This window comes from Anopheles bellator, chromosome 2, assembly GCF_943735745.2.
Source record: "Anopheles bellator chromosome 2, idAnoBellAS_SP24_06.2, whole genome shotgun sequence".
Lineage (NCBI taxonomy): Eukaryota > Metazoa > Arthropoda > Insecta > Diptera > Culicidae > Anopheles > Anopheles bellator.
Genome location: NC_071286.1, coordinates 70,024,499 through 70,052,290, shown reverse-complemented (window position 1 = coordinate 70,052,290; position 27,792 = coordinate 70,024,499). Strand labels below are relative to the sequence as shown.

At 54.1% G+C, this 27,792-nt stretch overlaps 1 protein-coding gene across 2 annotated transcripts; it reads right to left on the bottom strand.

Annotated features, from left to right (window-relative positions):
• Positions 1-25,456, bottom strand: LOC131212495 (inactive serine protease scarface). Of its 2 annotated transcripts, none has more exons than XM_058206381.1 (8): positions 25,302-25,456; positions 19,235-20,279; positions 18,699-18,952; positions 14,414-14,566; positions 2,090-3,175; positions 1,664-1,818; positions 1,312-1,589; positions 1-1,234 (listed from the first exon to the last, which is right to left on the bottom strand). In XM_058206381.1, exons 2-8 carry the CDS (start codon positions 20,277-20,279, stop codon positions 819-821), a joined length of 3,387 nt encoding a protein of 1,128 aa, XP_058062364.1. In that variant the 5' UTR covers positions 25,302-25,456; the 3' UTR covers positions 1-818. The 2 variants fall into 2 exon arrangements, with proteins under 2 accessions (XP_058062364.1, XP_058062365.1); XM_058206382.1 differs by having other exon boundaries at positions 20,141-20,279.
• Positions 25,457-27,792: the final 2,336 nt, after the last annotated feature.

The window sequence follows — 27,792 nt, the reverse complement described above, 5'->3', positions numbered from 1 at the left end:
CCTAAAAACGATGAAAGCTTACGCTATTTATTATGTACAGGTAATTAAATAATATTACAGATATCAAAAGAATAGTAACGTTACGCTATACTTTTACTTCACGCCCTGTCGACGAATATGCTTCCCGGATCAGGCCGTTCCCTATCTGGATTTGACGATTCTGCTTCCTCCTCGACCTCGGTGCGCGTCAAAGCAAACTCCTGGTAACTGGTACGCTAAACGGGTTTTGTGTATGTGTGCCTGTGTGTATGTGTGTTAGGGTTCGGAATCTCCTGGAACAGTGTATCCTACCGACCAACGCCACGGAACGCTTACGGAATTGATCCCGCCCGTGGCCTTGGAATGTGTGGAATTGATGAACTTATGGAAAGTATTGTCATGCGTTGCTGTCCACCACTGTATCCCTGGCCACGGTGGATCCGGATACGAGCGCCAATGCTATCACTATCGGTGCAGAGACAAAAACTCAAAATGGGACGGGATGATGGGTGTCGCGGGTGTCCGGTTCACTTAAAATCTATCCATAAGCAGCGCTAAGGGGTATGAAACGAACACTAATGCAGCTGGGGGTGGTGAAGGGAAAGGGCCTTCCGCCCGAAGGATTGGTCCTCCTCCCGGAAACTCGCTTAACGATAGAGGGCAACGCGCGGAGACAAGGACCTCGCGGTGCTGTGCGAATGTTGGGCCTGGCAATGTATGTGATATGGTTTACGTGGTAGTGTTGGTTGGTTTCGTGTGGTAGTGTTGGTGGTGCATGTGGATCACTATCACTGGGTGTTGTTAGTAGGCTGTGGGGTCAGAGCCGCCTGCGCCTGTGTTTAGAATGGGGGCAGGTACTTGTTGTTGTACGCTGGCCCCTGAGTGGACTGGAGCTGCACTCGCGTCACCTGCGGACTGTTGGCCGCGGTCTGGTAGGTCGGGCCCGGGGTGAGGAACTGACTCGGGTTCTTGAGCGCCTGCTTGATCCACTGCACGTCGATGTTGGAGAACGAAACGATCTGATCCGGCCGGTTGCAACCGTTCTCGGACGAGTACACTCCCTTCAGGTAGTAGGTACCGCTCGTGTCGGCACAGGCCAGCGCACTGCCCACGTCCACCTCGCACGCGTCGCCGGTCGGACGGCCCGCGATGTGCGATTCCGGGGTGAATCCGTTGGCCTGCAGCTGACTTTGGCTTTCCGCTTCCGATAGCAGCGAGATGGGCGTCTGCTGCATCAGAGCGTTTGAAATGTGAACTGTAAACGGTACAATAACGGTCAGTCAGTCAGTGAGCCACGAAAACTCGCCAAACCCTGGCGACGGAGGGCCTTACTTCGAAGCACTTCCTTGCCCCAGCCCGTGGTGACACAGTTTTCGTACGACGCACTCGGCACCACGTCGTTCTCATCCAGGCAGAGGGCGCCGATGTGCGTATCGAAGCGCAGAGGCGACTCCAGGATCAGCATGGCCACGTCGTAGTTCAGGTTGGTCGGATTGTACGCCGGGTGGTACACGATGTCCTTGACGGTCACGATCTGGAATGTTTTCGGTTCCGCATCCACTCCCAGACGCCACTCGCCTCCCTTGATCTGAATCGTTCGTGGGTTCAATCTGCAAGAGAAAGACGATCAGCGAACCGGCCTTTTTACACTCTGACCCCGTGCTACTGACGAGCCGCTGCGTACCCATAAACACAGTTGGCGGCCGTGACGACGGTGTTGTCCGAAATGATGGCTCCTCCGCACAGCAGACTCTTGTTCGTCTGAAGCAGCACCATCGCCTGCCACGGGAACTCACCGAAGCCGGTTCCTAGGGGTCCTGCGCCACGTGGTTGGGTGTTCTGTAAGTACACGAAGGGGCAACCGGTTTGGATGATGAAAACAGCCATTCTTTCCGCCCTTAAAAGACCATAACCCGCGAGTGACCTCACAAGAGCAACGGATCAACATAGTTGCCACATAGATTAACATAACCTCCCATCGAAAAGGCACCCGTCAGGTGTCGGTAGCTCCAACTTTATGGCCCCAATAAATCGGTTGACCGGTTGTGTGTCAATAGGCACACGATTAGGCAGGTTCGCCCTTGAGGCCACGCGGTCAGCGGTCACTTACGTAGTTCCTGGGTGCGCACTGTTGCTGCGTTTTGGTTTCCGATCGCTGGAACGGCCGGAAGCGCGTGCTGCCACTGTTGGTGAACTGCAGTCCCGACTGTCCGGGGACACTGACCCGCTGGGCGGCGGTCGACTGGAAGGAAGCGGACGCAGTTACGCCACGATCGTACTGCGACTTGGGTCGTGTCACTGCCGTCTGGCTGACGAAATGGTTCGGTGCAAACGCCTGGGTGGACGTTACCTGCGACGGGGACGCCTGGATCGGCTCGCCCGGACGCCGTCCGTTACCGTTACCGTTGCCGTTCGCCCGGTACGAGCCATCGTCGAACGCCGCGTTCAGGATCTCCGGGTTGTACTGACCGAGCTGGCCGACGGGCCACGGATCCACGTAGTCCGGATCGCGGCAGCACACCCCGAGGAGGTTCCGCGAAAGGTCCCGGCAAGCGGTGACGGGCACGCGGAACAGTTTCTGTTCTTCCGTCAGCACGACCGGTGTCTTCGAGATGACGCCGGTCGATGAGCAGTACTGCTCCTCGGTACAGTTCATCGCGGCCGAGCATCCTACCGGCGGTAGGGGTGGCGGTCCAGGCGGACCTTGCGGTGGCGGCGGCTGGAAGGGTCGCTGGGTCGTCGGCCGCAGCACGACCGGCGTATCGTTGGCCGGGTTCGGGATCTCGTCCTGTGGAGGTCTAATCTTGTTAGGGTCGTCGTTGGACGGCGCAGGGACCTCCTCCCGCGGGGGAATGTACTCGTCGCCATGGAACGGTGCGCGCGTGGTCGGCGGTGGCGGGACGTAGCGGGTGGTCGTCGGGGGCGGCACGTACCGGGTGGTGGTCGGTGGCGGTACGTAACGGGTGGTGGTGGGTGGTGGCACGTATCGTGTGGTGGGCGGTGGGGGTGGGCGAGGTGTGGTGGGTGGTCGTGGTGGGGGTGCAGTCTGAATGTTTGTGACAGTGTTCTGACCCTCCGGTGGGAGGTACTGATTTTCCGGTACCTTAACGACGTAACCCTCGTTGGTCAGCACGGTGGACTCGGACAGGAGCGACTGCTGCCTGCAGCAAACTTCCGGTGCGTAGCACTCGCCGGCCTGCAAGAAAGAGAACGCAAGATCGCCGATTAACTTCGGGTGAACGATGATCGAGTGATGGCCAGACCGACCCCGCAAGAAGCAGCCACCGTGGCGCGCGCTGTTGCACAAACTAGTCATCGATCAATTCACCCAAACGCTTCTGCAAATTAATCTTCCTCAACCTTCACGGGCCAGCCGCGGTTCTAACGAGCGATGCAGTATCCACGATCGACCGCTCAAGCCAGTAGGCACGTAGTGCACGATCCTCGGGACCGGCGCCGCAAGCTGTTTACCAAAAATGGCGAGAGCCCGCTAATGGTGCCTGGCGGGCCACTATAATCATCGCCACCGAGAGATTACCGTCGGAGTTCTAGCCATCCGTGGGTCGCGCACACGGCTGCATAATTAATTGCCATCAAGCCACGCGTTGATCTTTCGCGACGATCGCCGGCCGGTAACGCCGGTAGCACAAGAAAGATCACTTCAAATTAGCCACTAAATGCGCCCGGTAATCCTTCACTTCCCCGGGGATGACACTAAGGAGATTGCGCCCCGCCGATCGCCGCCTGCTGCATCGCGATCGCAGCAGCCACCGTCTGACAGCTGTCAGGAAGGGCACAATGGGCGAAATGTCAAAAACTTTGGTCAACAATTTAAAGCCATCCGCTTATCAGCCCATCATGTCGTAATCTTTTGCCTATCTTTTTGTCTCCGTCCACAGGTTTCGCCTTTTTGACACCAAGTCTGCAAGCGCGGCCAGCACGATCCTCGCCGCCATTCGCTCGGGAGTGGCCCTGGTACAGGCCCGAAAAAAACCGGCCCAGTCCCGGATGTTGGCTGGCAGATCTCTCTCTCTCTCTCTCTCGCACGCGCCCGTGCGATCCACATAATCGAAATGCGGTTGCGGTGGCTAGGTTTGGTCCGTTTTTTTCCGCTTCCAGTCCTCGGACCCTCGCCGGTCGCGGATTACACCAAAGAAGAAACGTTGAACAGGCGCTGTTTCTTTCAGTTTTTTGTGCGTGACCGGCCCACTGCACCGAGTTATGCTGTCTCGTGGTTTTTTACATAATCCATCAGCATGGGACGGTGTGGCCCGATCACGACCGGCGAATATACGACCACTCCGACCAGTATCGACCGGGGGCCATCCCGGCCGTGCGTGATAAGAAAATATTGACCCATTTCGAGTGGCGATCGGACGCGTCAGCGACATTCCTGGGACCACGGCCACGGCGTGACGAATTGCCACGCGTCAATATTTGTTCGTTGGGCTTTTATTGGCCCCAAAATTACGACCCACGCTTTCGGAAGATCACTCGAAGATCCGATCGATCGGTTCTGGGAAGCATCCAGCGTATTTTATTCTCTCCCCAGAGCCGATTCCTATTTTTAAGCTTCTCGCCACATCCTGGTTACACGGGGACAAAGGGACAGCATCCGAGCCTGAGTTGGGTCGGCCGCGCAACACTGATGTATGCAAATCGTATGCTAATTGGCAGCATTTATTACAACCCCGCGGCTCGCCGGGGTCCTCCGGGGAGGCCGTAAACCAAAAATAAAAACACGCAACCGGGGGGTGCTGAGGCGAATTCGGACCCCGAACCGGGCGGGTGGCACAGGTTTGTGACCCCACCCGATCCACCCAAATCCGGGTGCGCCTTCAGAACGGTTCTCGAACGGGGCAGCAATTTACGACAGATCCGCTTCACGCGTGGTCCGCTACCGCGCGGATCATCGCCAGGCTCAAATTAAGCCACACACAGGGCACACACGGGGTTCCGTTTGCCATTGACACAGTTGCGTGGCGGCCGTAAACAAATGTCAACTCGCGACAGCTCGCTTTAGTGCCGGTTTCATGTCGTCATTTAGTGATTTACAGATTGGATTGGAACCGCTCTCCGGCCGGGCTCCCTTACACGGGCACGGAACGCCGGAGCCCACGGAGCAGGAGTTATGATTGACTGGCGATGGCACGCGAAATCTGATCGCGGCTGCCTGAAACCGCGGGCCCCGTTCCGCGCGGGTCCTGGAAATGGTTGGCACGGAGCGCAGTGAACATTTCTTCACCGCGACAAGCACCCATAAGAAGACAGACTGACAGCATTTCAGATGTCCGGTCCGGTGTTCCCAACACGACCGAGGGGGTAATCCGTCAACGGCAGGGGCTACCATTAAACCGCGGTCCGTACCGTTTGATCTTATGACCGGACAATTTTCTTTGCTGCCGTTCTTGAGAGTGACGAGAGGGAAAAGCGCGCCTCGAGCATAAACCATCCCCATTAACATACGACGAACACGAATCAGCCCGATTTTATCGTCACCTTCCCCCCAGGGGACTAATCGTAATGTTGGGCTCGTGATACTAAAGTTTATGGCCTCCGAGCGGACCGCGGCGGGCTGCACGTGTATCTTCGGTCTGCCGGAGGGTCTTCCGAAAGGGTGGCCATAAATCAAGCCACCCTTAATGTAGCGCTGGCGACACAGAGACAGCCGGTGACCTTGTCTAGCGCGAGACCTTGTAGCAAGTGGAACGCGGGGCACACATTCTTGCGCTAGCCACATTCTTTACCCAAAGCTCCGTGAGTTTTGTTTTAAAACAGTTTTCACCAAAACATTGACCAAACATGCTCTCTCTCGCAGGAAATCCGGTTCGGACCGCAACACGCCACGGGACCGAGTAATTTAATTAGCAATATTTGATTAGCGATGTAATAACGGGGGTAATAAACTTGTTAGCGGCATTAATGCAGTTTCATCACCTCCCGTGGCTTCCGAAAGGTGAACGAACGCGTCCGTCCGCCCGATGATGGAGGCGCATGATGATTCACGGAGCGCATGTGACGGAGCGTCAATAGTGCCCTCGTCCTGATTAAACGGGGCGCGGAGTTACCACATCCTGCCGCCGCTCGATTGCATAAGCTGGGCCGTGGTTGACGATTCCGCTATTCCGAACAGGCCGGTCGTTGATAACGCCGGCCGGTCGAGCGTAACGAGAGGTCAACTGATTGTTTGGCTTCTTCTTTACCGACGGACACGGGGATAGGGCTAAACGGACGTTCAAGGAAGTCGAACTCAGGCCCCCAATCACCTGTTGTGACGCGAACCGATCAACCGGTTTGGAGGTGACTGCGGGACCAAAAGTGAACCGAGCGAAACACGAAATCGACGAACCCCGAAACCTGCCCCGAAAACGACATTCTTCGTGCGGTGCGGTCAAGTGTCACCGGGACGGGGTGACTCCGGGGTGGACAGCTTGAGAATTGGGTAAGAGTCCTGCGATACTTTCTTCCTGCGCCTGCGCTGGTAAATATCGGTTCGCTTATTCGGGCGCCCGTAAATTATGTTGGCCCAACGAAAACACTGTCGGCTTAATGGTTTTTTTTCTTTTCTCAGGGAGGTCCATTTCCCCTCGGGTGGTGGTCTGTAACGAGACATGCAAAAAGAGAAACGGCGGAGAAAAAAGGACCAACCACAATTACACACCGGGCGCCGGCGAGCATTGACATAACGTGCGTAATTTATGTGCATTTTCCCAGCTGATCCCGGGTGATTTCTGGGCCACTCGGCGGGCTGACCCGTTATGTCGATCCGTTATACGTTCCCGGCGTCCGATCGATCGCTTTCACCGACGCCGAAAGGTCAAATTAGTAGAGCTTAATGCTAGTTAAGCGCAACCCATCGTAACTGACCTCCGATCACTCGGACGCCAGGTGACGCAATGCTGGCATTCCTAGAAATCCCAGTTACGCTGCTGACCAGAGTGACCAGATTTTCTGCTCCATCCGGGAGAGCAAACAATAGAATCGAAACGCCGGTGTGTAATTTGCATACGCGGCCTTTCTAGCTGAGTCGGTATGACAAAACGTATTTGGGTTTGGGACCCCTCCAAAGCAAACTCGTGCCTTGCGTGGCTATTTGCACACTCGCCACACTTCAAGGATTCGCGTTCGTCGGGCAGCCAATATTTGCGGCTACGACCTTGGGATTACGATTAAACAATGCCACGGTGTGCGGTTTGGCAACGGAACTCGTGTGATGAATGAAACTCACCTCCTAATGGACCCTAAGTTCCACCAAAACCACGGCGTGAATCACGTGCCCGACATGCCAATGACACAACCGGCGGCGACTGTCACCGAATGAAGTAATAAAATCATCGACGGAAGCACCCAATCTACGTGGGATTAGCGTGCGCAGACCCTGGCCAGGCACCGCAAATCTCGGCGGTGCTAGATTCCAACCTTGTTAGACGAACGAACCTCGGCACTCGAGCCGGGCGCGTCGGCGGAATACCTAATGAGCTCCTTGCGCCAGCCCCAAAAATGGTCTCCCCGGGTGCCCGGGTGTTGCGGAATGGACGCCCCGAACTCTTCGGAGCCGACAGTGCTGCGTGTTAGCGATCACCACGGCGAATCTGCTCCAGGCTCCGGCTGCACGGCTTTGCGCCTCTCGCTGCGCTGACATTAAACGGCGCCGTTGGCCGCCGGCACGATGTACGATATTAGTTTACCCTTAATAAGGCTGGTAATGGTTTTCTGCTGTCAGCGCCGGAGATTTGTCACCGGCACCCATTTTTCTCTTCTTCTCCACGCGAATGTCAGCGCGCACCGCTCTAATCGTCCGGCAACGTGTGAGGATGCGAAAAACCGGTTCGCGCGGATCGGAGCGGCGTACCGCACGTAACCGTGCCAAAACAATTAAAACACTCACCCAAAACGTTCGGTTTCGCGGAGGCTTCGGACGCGGATGTGGCGTGGCCCACTCGGGTATCGGGAAAACTCGGGCCTGTGACCTTACTTTCTCCTTTTTTGGGCAACATTATTGGGTTTAAGTGATCTGCTTGAACTTCTGGCAACCGAGGCCACCGATCGTAGATCGATCGTGCGCGCATGGTGCGTTCGTCGCTTGCTCGCTCATCGAAGGCGTCAACTGTTTGCCCCCCCTGCTGACGTTGCCGCTACTGTATGTGTACCTTCGGGAGGATTCAAGTGACGAGGGACCCTCACGGAAGCACCCGACAGAGGAGTGTGAATTTGAAAGACAAATTTGAGTTCTTACACTGTTCGAGTGCGACCAAAGACGCTCGTTGAATGCTTTGTAAACGCTGGGCCCCTGACTTCCTTGTTTTGTGTCTGGCGCTGCAACGCATCAGACAGGGGGCCTCGCACCGAGACTATTATCGGGCCTATTAAGCTAACACGGACAACAACGGTTGGCATTTATCGGTTCCTCCCAGCGACATCCTGGTGGGGAAGTGGGGTTCATTTGAATAAATGTCTCGTTAAGGGCATGCTCTTACCATGCGATTCACGGTTTATTTCGGCCTTTTGACGATGAAATCGGAGCCATAAAAGCTGGGCCCTTAAATTGGCCCAACTGCCCCTTCAAAACGCTGGTGTCGGGAACTTTTTCGGTCCACCCTGCTGAATATTCATCCAATCGAGCTTGATTGGCAGAAGGCGAAAAAAAGTAAAAATTCATGTTCGACCGTCGAGCCTGCTGATTATGGGCTCGTAAACTGTTGATCGACGATTGTGCCTTTAACGTTGACCCTACAGGATTCGTAGCTGGATCGGATCAGTCGATCTCATCGATGATACTTTTTGTATCTTGTTCTAGAGCGAGCTCTTCTTTTTTAAAGGACACCTACTTCACCAGGTGCTCGGAGTCTGAAGGTTGCGGCTACAGCGACAAATGATGATGTTCCCACCGAAAACCCATTACGAACCAACCACCAGCCGTGACTAGCCACGATCGAGAGTAGATTGATTCCGGAGAACCGCGGAGAACACAACGGACATCGCGGGAATTTTTTCCAGCAAACCCAGCGCGCATCGTCGTGGCTCGCACGTCATTAATTGGACGTGCTGCGCATTGTCTGGTGGCGTGTGGGCTTAATTAACTGATTAGAATCTGCGGCTCATCGGCGGTGGCACCCGCCGAGATCTCCGTGAGATCGGCAATCAAACCACAATCGGCCGGGCGACCAGGTGCTCCCAGCAGGGCCCTCCATCCGGGCTCCGGAGGTGGTGCGAAACTGCCCAGAAATATTATTGGACCCGATCCTGGCTCGATCGATTGGCGCCTTTCGATAGAACCTTCCACTGCAACAATGTATCCTCGGGCACGCTTCATTTACCGTTTGAGTAGGGTCGAACGAACGATCGAAGGTGTCAAGTACGGTCCAACCGCAAGCAGTCTATCAACGCCAGCGCGAATTAGCTTCCAAGCAGCTGACGGCGGCAGTTGATTGAAAATTAATTTCATGCCTCGGCTTAAGGACACACGATCCGGCGTTTATCTTGGTGATTGATTTTTCCAACCCCACCATCGATCGCTTGCCAATGGGAGGATCGTATCGAACTGTTGTTTGTTTAACAGACACCAATGAGGGCCAGAACTCGATCATTACCGGGTGAGCAGCCTTTATTTGCATAATTGCTCACCACTCGTCATCTCGAAGTTATTCGCTATCATTTCGCTTCGATTCACGCGAACAATGCACGCGATAAGTGCAATTGCAAGTCGTCATCGCTGTTTTACGTGCTGCGCGCTGGTTTCAATAACAATGATGCCAGATACGCGACGCCGAGCGATAACGGAACGCGGTTCGAACAATCCGCGCTCCGGCCAGCGGGCAGTTCCGCGGAATTCCACCCGCAATTCGCCGGACCTTCGGCGGACCTTTCGATTGTGTATCATGGGAAATTTGATTAATGGGCCCCTGTCTATCGTCGCCGGTTATGCAATGCCTACCCTACCAGAGTCGGGCTGTCCTAGTAAAAGTGTAGCCCGGACCTCATTTTTTTTGCTTCACCTCCGGGTTTTATTGTATTGTTTCTTGGTTTACAGCAAAATCGACAACAAAAACCAGACACCCTCTTTTCCCTCACGGTGAGCATCATAAAACCGCAACCGCCAGGCCGCCGCGGCGGAATTGGGCCAGAAACTTTGGCCCCAAAAAGGCACCGTGACCGCTCTGGGAAAAGTGCTCCTTGGACGCCCCACCGATCTCATCGATCGCGGATCGCAGATCGATCTCGTAATCTATTATAATTAGCCGTTTATTCGCCATTTGCATAATTCGATCAAGCGTTTCCTTTCGCGCTGAGCCAGCGAAGAGGCTGGAGCTTTGCGACGGGGCCCCTGGAAAGACCTACATTCGGGCGGGCGGACGTAAAAACTTTATTTTCACTATACGAGAACCGCGGTCATCGAATGTGAAACTGTCATTTGGATTCCCTTTCACATCGTGTGTGGGCATCGGATTCGGTTTCGATGAACTTATTGGTCCGAAAACCACACAGCAACGGGCCAATTAGTCGATTAATTCGCCCTACAGCCCCCGGGGCTAAGAATTCATTCGTCAGGGAAGTTGTCGAATGGCGTAAGATTCCCAGCGTCACGGGCCGCTGCTCGCGAACCCGGATGTGCTGGTCAAAACCCCTACGCGGCGTCAAGAAGTCCCAAAGTACCCCTGCGGTCGTGGGTTTTTTTCCTTCCTACACCAGTGTGCGTTCTGCTTGCCCAATAATCGATGGCCGATGAGTAAGTGCTGACTTCATCCGGTGGCGAGCGATCAGCTGAGAACGATCTCAACGGCAGACGAGGCGATCTGACGACAGGAAGCGCGCACCATAACGCCGACCATCCGCCCAGCTCGTGCCGGGATCAGATCCGATCGCATGCGGCGGAGAGGCCTCAAATCCGGGTTCAAATTATTCTACTCGTGCGCTCGATGCACATTCTTTGCGCCCCGCGAGTAATTAGCGTGATTCGGAGCAATTGATGAAAGATGCATGAGCCTCAGCTGTTTTGCCCGGAAGCCTATCTACTTCCGAGGATCTACGGTGCGTGCCGACGCATGAGCCGATTACGGAACAATCGTTTTCTCGGCATTTTTGATTGAACAACTCGAGCCCAGATCCTAACGGAGTTGTGTAACTTTGGGGTGAAGGTAGAACCTCATTACGACAAGCACCGCGGCAGCTTCTCCGTCACTATTTACGTCACACTCCCCGCGGGGATGTCAATAACTTTGAAGATGCAAATCATGCATCGAACTTTTACTCTGACCCGCTGCGACCTCATATGCATTTAAAACGCCGTTCGTGCCTTCAGTTTTTGCTCATCGGCACCCACGGATCGAACGGATCAGTCGGGGCCATCGCGAAGCGAGAATTGTAGGACACGCGTTGCGCGCTGCGACACCCCAAGGGTGCCCCCCCAAAAGGTATTGTGCAACAACAAGCGGCGTCGATTGCGCCGTCGCCGCAGCAAAATGCATTACCAATGATCTGTGGGGATCATTCACTCACCCATCATCAGCGGGACACGGAACGGTTTCACGTTCCTGCTGGGAGATTGTTGACCTGACCATCGGACGAGCACCCGAACCCGAGGGCACCAAGTATGGTTACCGCTGAATCGTTAATTTCGATTACAGAGCCTTCCGACGTGTTTTTGAGTATCCCTTTCGAGGCAAATTGTGTCACGTGATCGTGTCGATCAAAGCCAGACTTTGACCTTTCGAGAGAAAGTGAAAGAAGAAAGGCAACTACGTAATGATCTTGAACTTGAAGCACTCCTTTCGAAGAGGCTGTCATTTCGAGGCATTGATTTGATCCTATTTTGCGAGAAAATTGCACCAAAATATTAATTACAAAACAAATCACATCCATCCGAGTACGTAATCATTGGCTACCGTGCTGACGATTAATAATGGTCATTACCCGATACGATCGGCGTAGCGACCCCAAAATATGCTCCGCTGCCAGTGCTTAATTCAGTGCTCCGTTGGTTTCGATTACTTCGCCGTTGCTTAAGTTCCATCAATTACAACTTAATGAAGTGGAGCAATGGAAGTACGCGAACTCCGGGCGACTTGTCGATCGGGCGATAGCGCGGAATCGAAAGCGATCGATCGCAAGCAAGGCAACAGCAACCCAGGACACGGTGGGATATGTGAATTGACGATTTAATTTCGTTACAGACCACAGACTCCGTTTTCGGCCGCTCCGCTTTATCGACACTTTCTTTCGTGCGGTGTGCCCTCGCAATTTATCATTCCCCGGTCCCGGTGTATCCTGGGCGCGCATTCCGGCAAGATTCTTTTCCACCAGCGAGGAACCCGAGTGTGCGGGGAGCATTGCGCAACGATTGGATTTTGGGTTTTAAGAAGGAATTTGGGTCAAAGCACACGGTAAGCGCGCGACGAACTAACCCACGGCCGGCCGGCAGAGGGGCCAAACATGATCATTATTTTGTGTTTTCTAACAAAGCGGCACGGCACGGCAATCCTTGATATTTCCAGTATCCCGTCGACCACACGGCGGGCCGGGTCCGCGGCTGCCAGTAATCGGCTGCTAATCGGCCACAATCAGGCCGCCCTGCCACCCGAAAACCCCGAACGGCCGAAGGACACGGTCTCACCTTCGACTGTCGTTGGAAATTAATCAACATCGAAAATTTGGCGTTGTGTAGGGTGGCTTCGGCACACACAGAGGGCTTCGGCTTTTATCCTCTCATTTGTCACCTTTGACACCCAAAGCACCTCCGGCTGGCCCGGCTGGCATTTAGCCAGCCGAGCCGTTTTCGTTTGGGGGGATTGAGAAATAAAAAGTTTCAAACGCTTTTCGCTCACCCGACGACGACGATCGCCTGTAGCGGCCAGTGGTGGGTCCACTGAAATCGATATCGTATTTATCGCCGGTCGGTGGCCGGCTATCAAACCAAGCGACCGATGGAGAAACCGAGAGCGGTGGAATTGGAAAAAAATCCCAAAAACACTTAACAGAAAATTATGGCCTCCAAATGGCCACTAATGACACCGGGGCGCGGAGCTTGGACAATTTTTAGGTAACCTCCAAACCACACGTCCGACCCAAGAATGAGTCTCCCGACCGCCCGGCTATCAGGTGTTCCTTGGCATTTACGCACCCATCGCGCTCGCGGCAGCACAACAAACTTGACGTGCTCAAGCGGTTACTTCCTTCTCCACTTGCGGGAAGCACCTTCCTCGAGGCGCACGGCGAGGCGAAATGCCTCTAACGACACGCTAACGCATGAAAGTCAAGGTTAGGACAACATCCCACAGCCAGCCAGCCAGCCAGCCAGCAGCATCGCCAATTCTCCGACGACCCTGTACCGAACCCGCGTAACTACCGGGGGGAGGGGGCTGGCCGCCGGCAGTGCGTCGGGGGGATGCGGTGTGCGAAAGCGCACGCGCCCACCAGCACCTCCGCGATCGATTACGCCATCGCGCCAGCAACAATTTGACGTCATCGCTCGCGTCCAACACGCGAGATGCGATCGCGAGAAGATGCCGATGATGCCGATGATGCTGATGATGATGGTGGTGGCGAAATGCTGTCGATGACGGGTGCGACTACCGGAACACACCGGTAGGTGGGTGAGTGACCCGGCTTTACGTAAGGCCGCGAGGACGTCGCGTCGGGCAGAATCGAAAGCACCCCAGACGCCCATCCTTCGGGGGCCCCGATTTGATGGTTACGCCAGTGGCCAGTAGCACCGGGCGGAGGGGGTCGCTCCGTCCCGGGACCCGCTTTGGCTCGTTTATTAATTCACTATCAACATGTCGATATCTGTCGAAAGACAGGGAGGCCCGCGCAGTGGTTAATGTGACTGATCCTGTACGCGAGCGCCCGCCCGCCCGTGCGAGGACTGCGAGGGTTACGCAACTGGCCGATGGCCGATCATCTTACCGGCAGCAGGAGCGCGCAAAAACCGCAACAACGCACGGCGGACGAACGCTCTCGATACGCAATTATATTGTAGGAGTCGCGATCGCCTTCATTTCCTCCGAGAGCGGCCGAAAGTGTCAAGCGGAGAGCTCGATAGCCGCCCGATCGCCAATCACCCGGTGGCACACACGACAACAGGACGACAAGTTAGCCGTCTCTCTCTCTCTCTCTCTCTCACCAGCTCACTCACCGACCAGGAAGAGCTGGACCCCCTTGCCCGACCAAAAAAAAAAAATGGTCACCAAAAAACGAAAGTAAAGTCGGGGAACCGGGTCGTCGCTTTTACGCTCGCGGCAATCACCGCGGTGGTGGCACGACCCTCCCGAATTTGGCACCCCCGAGTCCGGCAAGGCCGTCTGGGGTCGTTTGCGGACGTCTACGATTTCCAAAACTGATTGGCTTCCCGAGCGCGCGACAGAGCGAGAGGGAAGCGACGATTAAATAAGACAGGAAGAGCCCGCAGCGGTGATGCACTTCGCGGACCTGGACTTACCGGTTGCCGGGTGGAGATGGCATTCTGGGCGTCGAAGTTCAGCAGACCGTTGTTGCATAAGCTGGGCGATACGCACACGTAGCTGTCGTCCGGGCAGCGCGTGGCCGGCGTCGGCCGAATCTTGCAGCACTGCTCGGTGGCCGAGTTGCAGTTCTGTGGAAAATGCGAGAAAAACCGAGAGGGTGTGAGAAACGAGACATTCCGCCGAGGATCCGCCACCTTGCGCCAGCCGGAATGTTAATGCCGTGTTTGACTAATCCACGAACCCGCCAAAAACCGCCCGGTGCCGCCCGGTGCTCGATGAATATTTATGCCCACGTGAGAATGTAGCCAACGCGGCGTAAACAATCCGCAGCTTCACATGGACCACGGACCAGGTGCGGTGTGCAAGAATGTGGTGGAATCTGCCTTCCTGCCTGCCCCGGGGGGATGGCCAACCCAACCCTCGGCCTCGATTGAGGGGTGTGCGGCTGATGGCATCGATCATTGCCGATCGTCTATTTACCGACACCCCGGGTTGCCTTGTGTCATTGTGGTTCCGCATTCGGCCGAACGCCTCCATCGGCCGTCCTACGATATGGCCAATTAAAAACCACATCATTGGCCACGTTGGCGTGACATCATTGGCCACAGAGCTGGAAGTTGGAATTTGAGTTGGTTCGGTGATGAATGGTGAACATACATACACTTCCTAGGAAGTGTCCAGAGCCGCGCATTACCAAATTTCGGGTAGATCTATTATTGTTTATTTTTTCACTTGACAAAACTATGAAGTGTAATGGGGCCAAGCTTGATCTCCATCGTCTGCAATTAGTTTGTTTACCATTGCTCATTTTGTTGTGTCATCTGAAGCAATTCGGTGATCATTCTGACGTTTGCCCTGGGAGTTCCTGCAGAGTGTTTGGAAATATTGCTAGAGACCTAAATCGTTGACAGTACCATTAAAATAATCCCTACTCTATGCAATACATCTGTAGCAACCTCACCAAGTAACGATCATTTTTGAAAATAGTCGAGCAGGCTATATTTTATTCGAGCGCTAGGAGTATGAACTCTAGCAGACGCAGTCTAGTAGACATCGAACATTTTAACTTCCGATTTAAACAATTGTAAAACCACTTAGTCAGAGACTCTAGAGGCGACCGGGCGTAATATTTTAACTCACTAATTCCCGTAGAAAATAAAATAAGGAATTACTCTAAAGTCCCTAAACATCTATGTCTACATTTGTTCCAATTTTTGAATCGGTCCGAAAAGTTCCTTTTTTTTGTATAGCCTTCAACACTCGGGTGCCGTGTTCCTACTTCTCAGATCGAAATTGCCTCATCATGAGCCACTTTTCGCGTTGATTCGATAGAAAAATAGCAAACCACGAAGAAGGCCAAACTCGATCCTGGCCGCTCGATCTTGTGCAAAAGTCTATTTTTGCTCAAATATTTCCATCTGCCATTTTTTTTATTAAATTCCTGATAGGAAAATAAGTTTCAACGTGGTTTGGAACTGTGAGGACCGTGAGGAAATAAAATTCAAATAAACACAGCCAAAAAAACACCTCCAAGGGGACGTTATGTTGCAGCGAGTTGAAGCGAGTGATAACTATAAATATTCTCTCGCATGCGAATTTTCGCTAATCAGCCTCCCATCGTGACGATCCATTCCCAGAGCGCCATTCCGTTCCGAAACGCCACTTAAGCGCGTGACCGGAAAAGCTCAGCAAGCCGTAGATTTCGGGGCAAACGTTTCCTAATCACGCCACAGCCATCACCAAACCGAGACTGCTACGGCCAAAACGCAGATAACCCATCCATTATCGCGTTAAAATGTTAAATTTCTTCCTTCCCCTCTCTCGGGGTTACTCAAAGCCAGTCAGCAGTCAGCGGCGTGCGAAGCCATCGTTAAGCGCCACGGCCACTGTGGGCATAAACTTTTGACAGTTCGAAGCCGAAAACGCCAAGCAAACGCCAGGCATCGCATGCCTCGAATGGTCATAGCCTGCTCAGTCTGCCGTCGTAGCCGTGTTGTGCATAAATTTCTCCCACGGCAACCACGCTGCGTGCATCGCCTGCTGTTGCAAACAGCATGCAAAAATGCATGTTTCTGATACAATCGGCCATTTTTCCTGCTTCGCGAGAATACACCATCTGATAGGCCACGAGAACAAGACGTTGCGCCATTCCAAACGCTGCGGCCACAATTATGCTTCTTCGGAAGCTAACCGTTGTCGCAGGCCCCGTTCGGTGAGCCCAGACTTGCCGGTGACAGGTCCGACTACCCCCCGACGGGCCCGTTAGATGCGTCCCGGGTGCGCCACTGCTTAATCAACCCCGCTGAGTGTCGGGTGATTTAAAAGCGATTTAAATGGCAACCTTGCTTAACCTTTCGCGCGCGGCGATCTTAGATTAATTCCCAGCAGGACACACGGGCGGTACGCACGCGTAAACTATCGACCGCTGGGCGCAATATGCCTCGAGCACTGGCCAAGGAGCGTTGCTCTTTCGGCCGGTGGCTTGCCCGACCAGCAGGAATGTTTATCGAGCCGCTGCGATCGGTAGAAATTTATCGTTGAATGCTTCTATTTTAATTATCACCCGTCGAACCCGGGGATGCGCACCGCGTGCGCCACAAATCAACTGCGAACACGGTGCTTCTGTTTCGATATCGATATTTCAAATCCTGTCTGCATTCCGAGTGCGCACGGCAAAGCGCCAGCGCCGGGCAAATAGCAAGGTTGCCTCATTTGAATGACAAATTGGAATGGTGCATTATGCAAAGCTTATGCAACAAGGATGCAGTTTTCGAATGCACGTCGGCAGGTGATAAGCGAGCCCTAGCGGCCAGTTGATTCTTGTTGATCATCCCGGAGGCCGTTGCGCAACGTTCCAGAACCCACCGTTACGTGAACTGGTTAACATTCTTGTCACCAAAAAGGCCGGGCGCATAGCTTCGCGCATGACAACTCCCAAAATGATTAAACATCGGTAAACGAATGAGACGCTCCGAAAACAACGGCCATGCATTTATCACTTTTACACGCCCGTTCGATACGTCCTTTTTTCGTACTTCGAGCATGACACGGCCAGCGCACGCACGTGCTCACGTCAAAAGGAACTAATTTATTTGTCACCATTGACGAGCCGTCAACGTTTCGTCGATTACGTCGATTTTCTCGTGTACTCTGCCACGGTTCATTTTTTAAAACTAAATCGACAACAAACCGATCGCTCCCCCCCGGGTTCCGATCCGCGATTTGGTAACAGTACAAAAAAGGCGGCCCGTCTGTCTCCAGACAACATTCCAAAAGAGCACTATGAGCTCCCCCCGGATCAGCCTGGCCAAAAGTGTGACTGAGGACTCAATTTCAGTCACCAACCGATGGGCGGCGAAAAGAGGCCAAATCCGGGGAGGACGTGTAACATTTCACGCCCGGCTGATAATTCGTGGCGTGCCGGGGGATCCATTGTCACGCGGTCACGTCCGCGTTATCTAGCCACACTCGCCGCTCCGCTGTTCGGAAGAATGGTCGTGATTAGCATTCCACTATGGGCAGACGGGAAAGATGGGCAGCAAGGATTTGGGTCATTGGCCACGGATCGCGCGCGGATCAATCAGCGCGAGCGTTCGGATCGATGGCGTCGCTGCTGGGGCTATAAAATTATTAATCATGCATGAATCATTTGATCGACCCGCGGCTCGGTAAAGGATTAAAACGTTGCACTCCATCAGCGAGCGAGTGAGCGAGTGTTGCGTGACTTTGTTGAGCTGACATTTCAATAAGAATCCGCCCAACAAATGAAACCGTAGCCCTAATGGCTAATGATCGTCCATTGCGCCTGCCCGAGTGACGGAGCTGACACAAACTGATCAATTTGTGTCAATCCGCGACCCGGACCAGGCGACGGCCATGTGTTACATGTGTTACACGGTGTTTAATCGACGTATCATCAATCGTGCGTGAGCTGTTTGAAAGTTTCACTTTTTCCCAGCCCAGCCGTTGACGAAATCTCATCGGTGTTCCGCACTATCTTGGGTCTGGCATTTGGACGGCGGCATCGAGAATGCCGCGGATGCCGACCGCTGCATTGTCAAATGTCAAAACTAATCAAACTAATATTCGCCCCGGCACAGGCCGCCATCATTAATCGTCGGAACGGAGTGGATCGGTTGAATCCGATGCACAAACAGTCGCCTCTAGCGCGCGATTGAGCAATGTCGCCTTCTGAAATTATTACTCGATTTGCGTTCGATTCACCGGGACCCTTAGCCAGTGATTTATGATGCGGTTTACCTGGTTGTTGGTGTTGAACAGATTCAGCTGCGACTCGTCCACGAACCCATCGTTACAGAACTGGTTCGGGGCGCACAGCTTGTTCGGCTCGTAGCAGGGAATCGTTTCCGGGACCGGATAGTTGTAGCCATCGGAAGTGACCTGCGTTTGCTTGAAGAACGGCCGGGTGATCGTGCCGGTGGTGATCACTTTGCTCGTGATGCCACTATCCGTACGCTCCTGCGTTTTCGTGACCGTCGTTCCGCCATAGTTATCTGCACGGGAGGGCCGGGTCAAAAACAGGCTTTAGTACCGAGTAGGACCTGACCTTCGGACAATTCGTCAATCAATCTAATTTCTGCTACGTTAAGCTCACACAAGCGCTAATCTAAGCCAAAGCTCATGCATCGTTAAGGCTCTCTACAGTGGTTAATAATTTTGACTACGAAGTAAAACTTGATACCGGATTGTCCTGTGGCCTAGGGGGCCAAGAGCTGAGGGCTGAAAACTGAAGTAGGATTAGCGGGTTACTTGGATAGCATAGCAAAGAGGGTTACTTGGATTCACTCCCGTCGTCCTGGTGGCCGTCCCGACCACGGTCGAGGTGGAGGTCGAGCCCGGTTGGCCCGGCTGGCCCGGCTGGCCCGGCTGGCCCGGGTAGAGGTTAGTCTGTAAGGTATCCGTACGCTGCGTATCTACGTTAGTCTGTTTAGTAATGCCAACGGTGGTCGGCGGCGGAGCGTTAACGTTCGAGGTGACCGTGTCCGTCCGGATGCCGGTGGTCGTGCTCAGGATCGACGTCGACGGTGGTGGTGGTGGAGGGGCCGGTACTGGGGCAACGCCGGTCGTGGACTGGGTCTTCGACTGGCGGATGATCGTGGACGTGCGCACACCGCCGGCTCCGACGGCTGGCTGCGTCGTCCCGGTGCTGACCTGCGTGTTCGAGGTGGTCGAGCTGGTCCGCGTAGACCCGGCTATGACCCCGGGCTGCGCGACAGCTCCCCGACCGAAGGTGCTGGTCGAACTGGTCGAACTCTTGCTGACCGTCGTTCGCCCGATCGTCCCGGCGGCACCGGCGGCACCCCCTTGGAAGCCTTGCGTTTGCGTTCCGATCGTCCTGGCGGCCGACGTCGACTGGACGGAGGTTGCGGTGCCACCGGCACCGAACGCTTGTCCCGTCGTCTGCTGGCCCGTGGTTCGCACCGCGGACGCCTGGGACACGCTCGTGCCCGTCACACCCGCGGCCCCAGCAGCAACCCCAGCCCCAGCAACAGCAGCACCACCACCGGCGTCATCACCGTCTGCAGCGGCACCGGGCGGTTCCTGGACACCGCCACCGATTTTAGTAGCCTTAAACGGGGTGTCCGGTGCCACCCACCAGAAGGTGGTTTGCTTCTTCTGGTCATGCGGGATGACACCGGCCCCACCGCCACCCGGAGCCTGTCGTTTGAACTGGCCATTACTGCTCGAGATCTGCGCCGACACCGACTGGAAGCCCTGCCCGGGCGAGAAGAACTCCGGCCGGTAGCTTTGGTTGAGCTGGGCCGACGCCAGGCCCGCTATGCACAGCAGCCCCACCAGGGCCCTCGTTCGGTGGTTCATCTGTCCGGCGGAGAGGGAGAGAGAGAGAGAGAGAGAGAGGTAAGCACAGCGCAATCACAACCCAGACGGTCGCCGGACCGCAAACCGTTCCCTCATTAGCACGAGCGGTTCTAGTCGCCGAACGAAACGAAAGACTCACGCAAGCGACGAACCCCGAACGCGCGGCCACGAAATATGAAAACCTATCCCACGATCGCCGGGGCCGTCTTTACTTTACGCAACGAACCGCATACGCATCGCACATTGTCACGTGCACACAATGGGACCCCCGGTCCACCCCGCAGGCCATCCCGCCCGCCGTTCCCAAAGAGCGGGCCACCCTTTAGGGGGCGCTAGCTAACATCTTTTAATTAACTCCGGCGATGGCAACCGCGCGCCGCTTAAGGCCACCCGCGGGTCACGCGTCTCCCTCACCAACCCTTCTGTAAACCCTTCGGGCGCGCTAATCGATTTTGAACCCAACCACTTGGCTCGCGTTTAGCCGGTGAAGGTCTACCGAGCTGCCGCGGCTGATCTTCATGCTGGCGGGCGACAGGAAATGGTAGTGAAATGGTGGTCGCGTATGCTAATGTCACGCGCGACGCACGCACTCCGGGATGTTGCGAAAGGCCGGTGGACGGTGGACGAGTTTCCTAACATCGCCGGAGTGGGCAGCCTTTTCTTTGGTTTTCCATTCCACAGCACCCCGGATTATCATATGGTGGGGCCGGCCCGGGGCGGGGGCTTCTCGACGGCGGCGGAGGCATTGTGGGCCAACAACAACTTGCCAACCTTGAACTTCGTCTACCACCTTCTCTCGGGGTCTCGGAGCAAGGAGCGTCTTCCATTTCTTTGCCCGCGGCCAACAACTTGTTTCTTCATGTTCGTTTCGTTTCCTTTTTCTTCCTCCGCGGTGTCCGCCTGTCTCTGCTTTTCCTCCGCCGCTGGCAGCATGTAGCATGGCATGGCCACTTAAACCGTACCCCGCGGTTAACGTACCACTTTCGCCGGGCGCACATCTTTTCCCCCTGTTCACTCATATCTTGGCGATCGGACCCCCTCGTTTTATGCTGCCGATGCACTGTGGCATCCTCTCCCCTGGTCTGGACTAGGCCACCGGGCGGCTGGTGCACGAATAAAATTAAGTTAACATAAAAACGCAATCGCGACCTTATGGGCTACCGCCGTGAGGATGATCGTTGTTGTGGGTTTTTAACTCATTCCTGCGTGCGCTTACTGCTACACGCTGCCGTTGACCTTAACAGGCCAACAACGGTGTGATCCGCCTGAGGGATCATCGTTGTCCGATCGGACTCAAGTTACCACGGAGGAAACGGAGGCCATCGCACGGGGCTCCAAAGGTGCCACTTTACGATGCTATTTCGGGGGGGGCTAATTTTTGGGCCCAAACATCGTGCGTGATGATCTTCCGCGCCTGGCCCTCCCTTGGGCCCTTGGACGCACACTAGCGATCGTCAACGAATCAAATTCTTTGTCCGGCCCCGACCAAGCTTGCGTGCATTCTTACCGAAGACGCTTTGGAGATGAATAAATCAAGCCCGCCACTAGTCATCCGCTTCCTTGTTCACGCTGATTAGTGAGGTAGATTTATGTTTGCCAGCGCGGATTGTGGATGGCCTCGCCGATTCTCGGAGCCCGGAGTCGACGGAGGCATAGACTAGGCGCGCGTCTATCGCGACGCGATCGCCCAGCCCCAGAATCAAGGCGATCGTGCGGCACGGTTGATTAACGAAGATGTTACCGCTCCGAACAGGGTCGAGCAGTGTCCGATCAGCTGTTAGCACCTTTTGTCGAATCGACCTTACAACTGCTTGTGCCATGTTGGTCGGGATCATTCGTTTTTTGTTTGTTCGAATTCGGTTACAAATGTGAGCTGATGTCATGGTGGGAACAGCTTTATGTCGTTTCAACATATCGAGGGCCTAAAACGGAGCGATGCCGTAGATTACGGGTATTCTTGGGCAGCTCTATTTATGCTGCGCAAACAGTGCCCTTTGCCACCGATCGTTATATCAGCGGGCCAGTAATTAGAGCGCCACCGTGAATTTGCCACACGAAACACAGGAAAGCGTCTTGTGCTTCTGTGGCTCAATTAGTTTGTGTTTGCTCAACACATCGGGAAAAGGTGAAAATTAATGCTACCCTCCCGATTCGATGTCTTGATCGCCAGCTCGATCGCCAGCGTTCGAATTCGGCTGGCTCGCGATCACGAGGTGTCAATTGATGGAAGCTCGCAACAATGCACCACCAGTTACATTGTGTTTGTGGCACGGATGAGCCGCTTATGCAACGGTCCAGGGAGATTGATGGGTTCGTCGTCGTCGTCCCGAATTGACCTAGGGCAGGGCACCGCACCGAGGACCCTTTCGAGAGGCGGGCGACTCATCCACCCCAGACAGTGTGCCTGGGCCCCCAACTCGGTCAGTGGGAAATCGGAATCGAAGTCGGCCACAAAGAGGAGCCCGAGAAATGGAACACACCGCGGAAACCAGTTCCCGGTTGCATAAGTCGTCCGTCGCGGTTCCTGGCGCGCACCGGCACGGTTTCGAAGCGAGAAATGGGAAAGCGGGCCGGAAAGCGACGACCGAAAGAAAGTGAAACCTGGCCAAAGGCCGGGCCTAGGGCCGTGATGCTGTCCGCCTTTCTTAGTCCTCGGTCTAGTAATTATCAGCGAAAACCGAAAAGGACACTGTTTGCCCAAGAATCGCAGTGCTTCCTTGCCCGGAGTTAATTTAGATATCAAAAGTCCGGTCGGGCAGCGTCGGCAGCGATCGAAAAATAATCTTCGAATCGGAATCGAACCTGTTATGTTATGCGACCTCGAGAGGAATCCATCGGGTATTGGGTAACCGGTGCCGATCGGACCCGTCGCTTTCCGCACCACCGCACGAAAATAGCGATTGATTAAGCGGCGCTTGATCGGAGAAGCCACCAACCGGCGGTGACGGCGGCGCTGGCGGCTGCGTTAAGGTGTTGGTTGGAATCGGTGCCGTTTCGTCTTCAACTTGACCTTACCGACCGCGCATAAGCTCGGGCCAGCCAGTTCGGGTGGATTTTTCATAACTTTACGAACCCTTCTTCGGCTCGGGGCAGCTCACGCAACCCAACCCAATCTCGCTGCTTAGACTTCGCAACACTACCACTAGCGGAGTGAGAGCCTTTTTTCTGCTTGTTTGTTGGGGGATCCATCCTTCAAGTAGCGCCGGGCCGCGCTGTAGGTCACACTTTTGTTTTTGGCCCAACCGAGGAGCATCGAAAAAAGCACAGGCAACTCCAGTGTGGCTTGACCTTTCGCCTGTTGCCTTCGACATCGACAACACCTTTAGCCGAGTTCGATTAAATGATCGATTGGCTTTGGGATGGAATGGGGGGCTCAAACGTTTATCGACGTTGCGGCGTCTGCACCGCACAATGGAGAAAAGAGCGATAAGCGGGTGTTAAAAATCGTAAAGACTGATAACAGCACCACTTACTACTGGCCCAAAACACACTCCACATTTGATGGCAACATTTCCAACACTCGCTTTGCGCCCCTACGCCTAATTAATGTGTTAGTCTTATGCGTTACTCTTAGAAAAGAGCTAATAAAAACACAGGGTGACGGGCTCGGTTTTTTGAGACCCCCGGGGCCACTGGCAATAATGAAGTGTCAATTACAAAGTTGCATTTTCTAATGCGGACAAGGATTGGCGGCAAAGATCGCGCAAAGGACTTTTGGCAGATACACGAAACCATGGCAACTAATGTCTACGACTACAGACCCTGACCGTGCCCTAGGGCATTACGCGTTTTTCTTTGCTCCCGCAGCTGCCAAGCCGTGGCATTTAGATTTCGCTGACGGACTTTGACGGTTACAGTTTTGGCACCGGGCCGAAGCCGGCGCAAAGAAACAAAATAATAATCATCGCGTGGCGTAATTAATGATACTCTAATATTATGTGTTCGATCGCCGCCACCGCTCCGAAGCGCGGCCAAACACCCTGGCCGGCCGGCCAGGTCGAAGAAATGGATACTTTCACAAATTGCAATCCCAGCCACGGCCGGCTGGCCGGGTGATAGTGACTCGCGTGCGCCAGCGAACCACCCCCTGGGCAGAGATCAAAGTCAACGATAATTGAAAGTGTTTAATCAATTTCGGATTAACTCGAAATCCGTTGACACGCTTGCCCCTAGGCTGTCGCGATTTGTCGGCCGTTGTTGTTGCTACAGTTTTGCTCCGCTCCGCTTTTCGCACATCGGTTCTTTAACGGGCGATGGAAGCAATAAAAACACGGATCATAAGTCGGGCAATCGCTTCTCTGGCGCTTAAGTGGCACAGCTAATTTCGGGCCCGACACGAGCGGATGTGTCAAATTTTAAAACGTTTTCGGTCATTTCGATTGCCATCTAGCGGTAGCTCGGGGTGGGTTCACTGGCGAAAGGGACAGGTTTGCGAATGTTGTGTGAACAACGTTTGCATTGTCTTGATCGAAAAGGTTGAAAACTTTTATCCTGAGAACCGTGGAAATTTGGAAATGGTTCTAGGCCAATAGTCAGAAAAATATTCAAGATTCCGTTTTTGAAAATTTCGAAATTCAAAAATATTCTAATCGGATGAAAAATTTAAGAAATGTTTTGAACTCGAAAGAAATTTTCTTCGAACTGAAAGCATGGAGTAATGATAATTTCAACCACGAGCATTACAAGTTCACAACTGAAAAAATTCAAACAACCGTTTTTCTTTGCTTTATAATGTTTATAATGTGCTCACAAGCGCTTCTCTTTGCCTAACACAAATTCTGCCAGGAAAAGAGACATAAACGGTAGAACCATTCCCGTTTTGCTGGTCACGAACCACACACGATCCGCTTAATCCATTCTCAATTTTAAAGATGACATAATTTTCCGTTTCTATTGTTCTCCAAACCTTAAGCCACGGCGTTCAAACGATCACTACTTCAGATCCCACTATTCACTTGCCCGTCAACACGTGTCCTGTCCTTAAGTGTATCCCCGTTCCAGTCGTCCAGTATCGGTGCTTACTTTGAATGCTATCCTTGTGCGGACACGGGAAGCAGATTTTTGTCACGGTTGAAACGTGCACCACACTTCCTGCGCTGGTACCCGCGGATTCACTGCCACTTGCGGCTGCGTGCCAGAACACAACACTTTCCTTGGCAGACTTTCGCTTTCGTTCCACTAGCGACTAGCGTGCGCCCCGCAACGGTTCGTGGTTGTTAAATCAAATGCAACTCAAATCCAACTAAACGATCCTTTGGCACTTCTCAAACATATTCTTTCGATTGTCACAACTCCACGTTCGGCACAGCTGCGCGCACCCCAGCACAGAATTGGGATCCGGTTAGTAATCCGAAGGCGGTGGCTCTCGGCAACCTCTCGAGCCGGGCAAAACGAACGATTTTGGTGAACGACCACCTAAACTATGAGTGCGGGACGCCAAGATCAACACTTTATATACCTCCCAATGGCCGGGCGCCGACGACGCCAACGGCGGCGTCATCATTTGGGGGTTTCCTTACGACCCGCCGCAGGGCGGTTCAATCTTTCTCTCGCCTGACGCGGCGGCGTGCGGATTCGCGCAGCGCGTGAGTGACCGCCGACGGCGAGAAGCTGGGAGCACCGATCGAACCGGGCTAGAAGCGTGCGATCGCGTGAGCCGAATTTCGCGGATCAACCCCATCTTCTCGCAGCGACCCGAACGCGAAAATACGCGGCACGCGGCGCTGTCGGCTCGTCGATCCCGAACGGAGCTCACTCTCGCGCGCGACCCGAGAGAGCGAGATTTCGCGAACCGCGGCGTGAGTGGCTCTCGTGGTGTGAGCCGTACTCACTCGAGACGGGATGAGAAAGATGCAAATCCACTCGCAGCACCACGCGCGATCGTGGCTGATCATTCACCGCCACAGATCGTTGTCCGACCGGAGCATCTCGACTTGGCTGTTGTTGTTTTTTGTTTGGCCGGTAAATTGGAGTCAAAAATTGTGTTAAAAATTACAAAGCTTAACGACAGAAAACAGAGACGCGATGTGTCGACGAGTATGAAAGGGTCCGCAGAAAAATTGATCACTTATCACCGCCGTATTAATGCTTCACGCTTCGCAGCACGAACTGTAATGACGAACCAATCAGCAGACCAATTAAAGCTGCACACCCCTCCCCGGCCGCCTTCTGCACCGCGCGCGCACGCCATGCAACATAATGACATTGATCGATGCGCCTGGGTCCGATTAAATGGGATTGTAAAAGAAGTAATCAATTTCCGATTCTTGTGGCTGCCGATGGGTTGACCTCCTCCGATCTGCGTTGCCACCTCGATCTTGACAGCAGCCAGTGCTCCGTAGGCAGCCACAGCCTCTCGACACCATCGGCACATTCCAGGCCAACGACCACCGGTGGCATCGTTTAATGTTTACCCACCGAGCGAGCTACCGGGACGCAACGGTGCCGGGGTGGTCACTTGCTGATGGGCACACGATAAACATCGGAATTGATCGCCCGGTGCGTGATCTGGGCCGACATTCTGCTGTCGGCAGACGAGTAGGTGAAGGTGATTTTCCCAAACCCCCTGCGTTGCCCACCGGAGGCCAAGATCAGCTTCTTCTGCACTTCTGCAGAGCGGACCAAAGAGCGGTCCCAAAGTCAGGATCATAAATTCATCGGTCTTACTGTGCCATCGTGCAGTGCATGGTGACTAACCCGGATCCAGCCGGTCGAATGCAGAACAAAACCAAAGGCTGCCAGGACCACGGTTCACGAGTTTTAATGCCCCACAGTAATGAGTAATTTTTAGAGCCAATCGTTTGGCTCGGAAAGGTTTTTATGGGGAAATCCCATCATCGTGCCCATCGTTGGGGACCGATCATAGGACGAGTGACGAAGAGACATTTTTATTACGCCGCTCACCAACGCACCACTTATAGGCAAAGATGTGCAGTCGTCAGATAATCAACACATGTTTAAGGACATCCATTACCATCTTCTTCCGTGCCCGAAGTCTTCCCTAGGCAGTGTTCCCGAATACGTACAGATCGGTCGGTTCGTTGTCCTCTCCACAACGACACATGAAGATGCGAATACATCGATGATTTAGCTTAGGTGTCTTACTTTAATCCTAATGCATCACTCAACCCTCTTGATGGCCGGAGAAACATAATACACCACTACACGCGCAGCGATAAAGCGCCATAAATCAATACAGCTTCGCAGTGGTTCCCAAGCTCGATGTGTATCGATTATCTACGCAACTGAACCGCGGCGCACTCGCACGCAGCTGAACCGAAGGCTAAAGAAAATTCATTATTGCCAGCGACTCAGCGACTTTGCGGAAGTGCAGTTTTCCCACCGCACCCAGCTCGGTCGGTCTTCCGGCCTGCGCCCCACCCTGAAACACGTGTAACTGTGGCTTAATGGCTTGTCGATAATTAATTTTGCATCTGTTCATTGCCGTCTATTTTTAAACCCAACTGCCGCACAACACGTCACTCGGTGTTCTCTTTTTCGCTACGCTGTCCAG

What these genes read in the sequence shown, in the direction of transcription:
- LOC131212495 (XM_058206381.1), bottom strand. Translation starts at nt 20,279, where the DNA reads ATGAACCACCGAACGAGGGCCCTGGTGGGGCTGCTGTGCATAGCGGGC. An exon ending in GCCGCCAACTGTGTTTATGG is followed by an intron (nt 1,590 to 1,663) that starts GTACGCAGCGGC and finishes TTTCTCTTGCAG; the next exon opens with ATTGAACCCACGAACGATTC. An exon ending in GGGCAAGGAAGTGCTTCGAA is followed by an intron (nt 1,235 to 1,311) that starts GTAAGGCCCTCC and finishes TACCGTTTACAG; the next exon opens with TTCACATTTCAAACGCTCTG.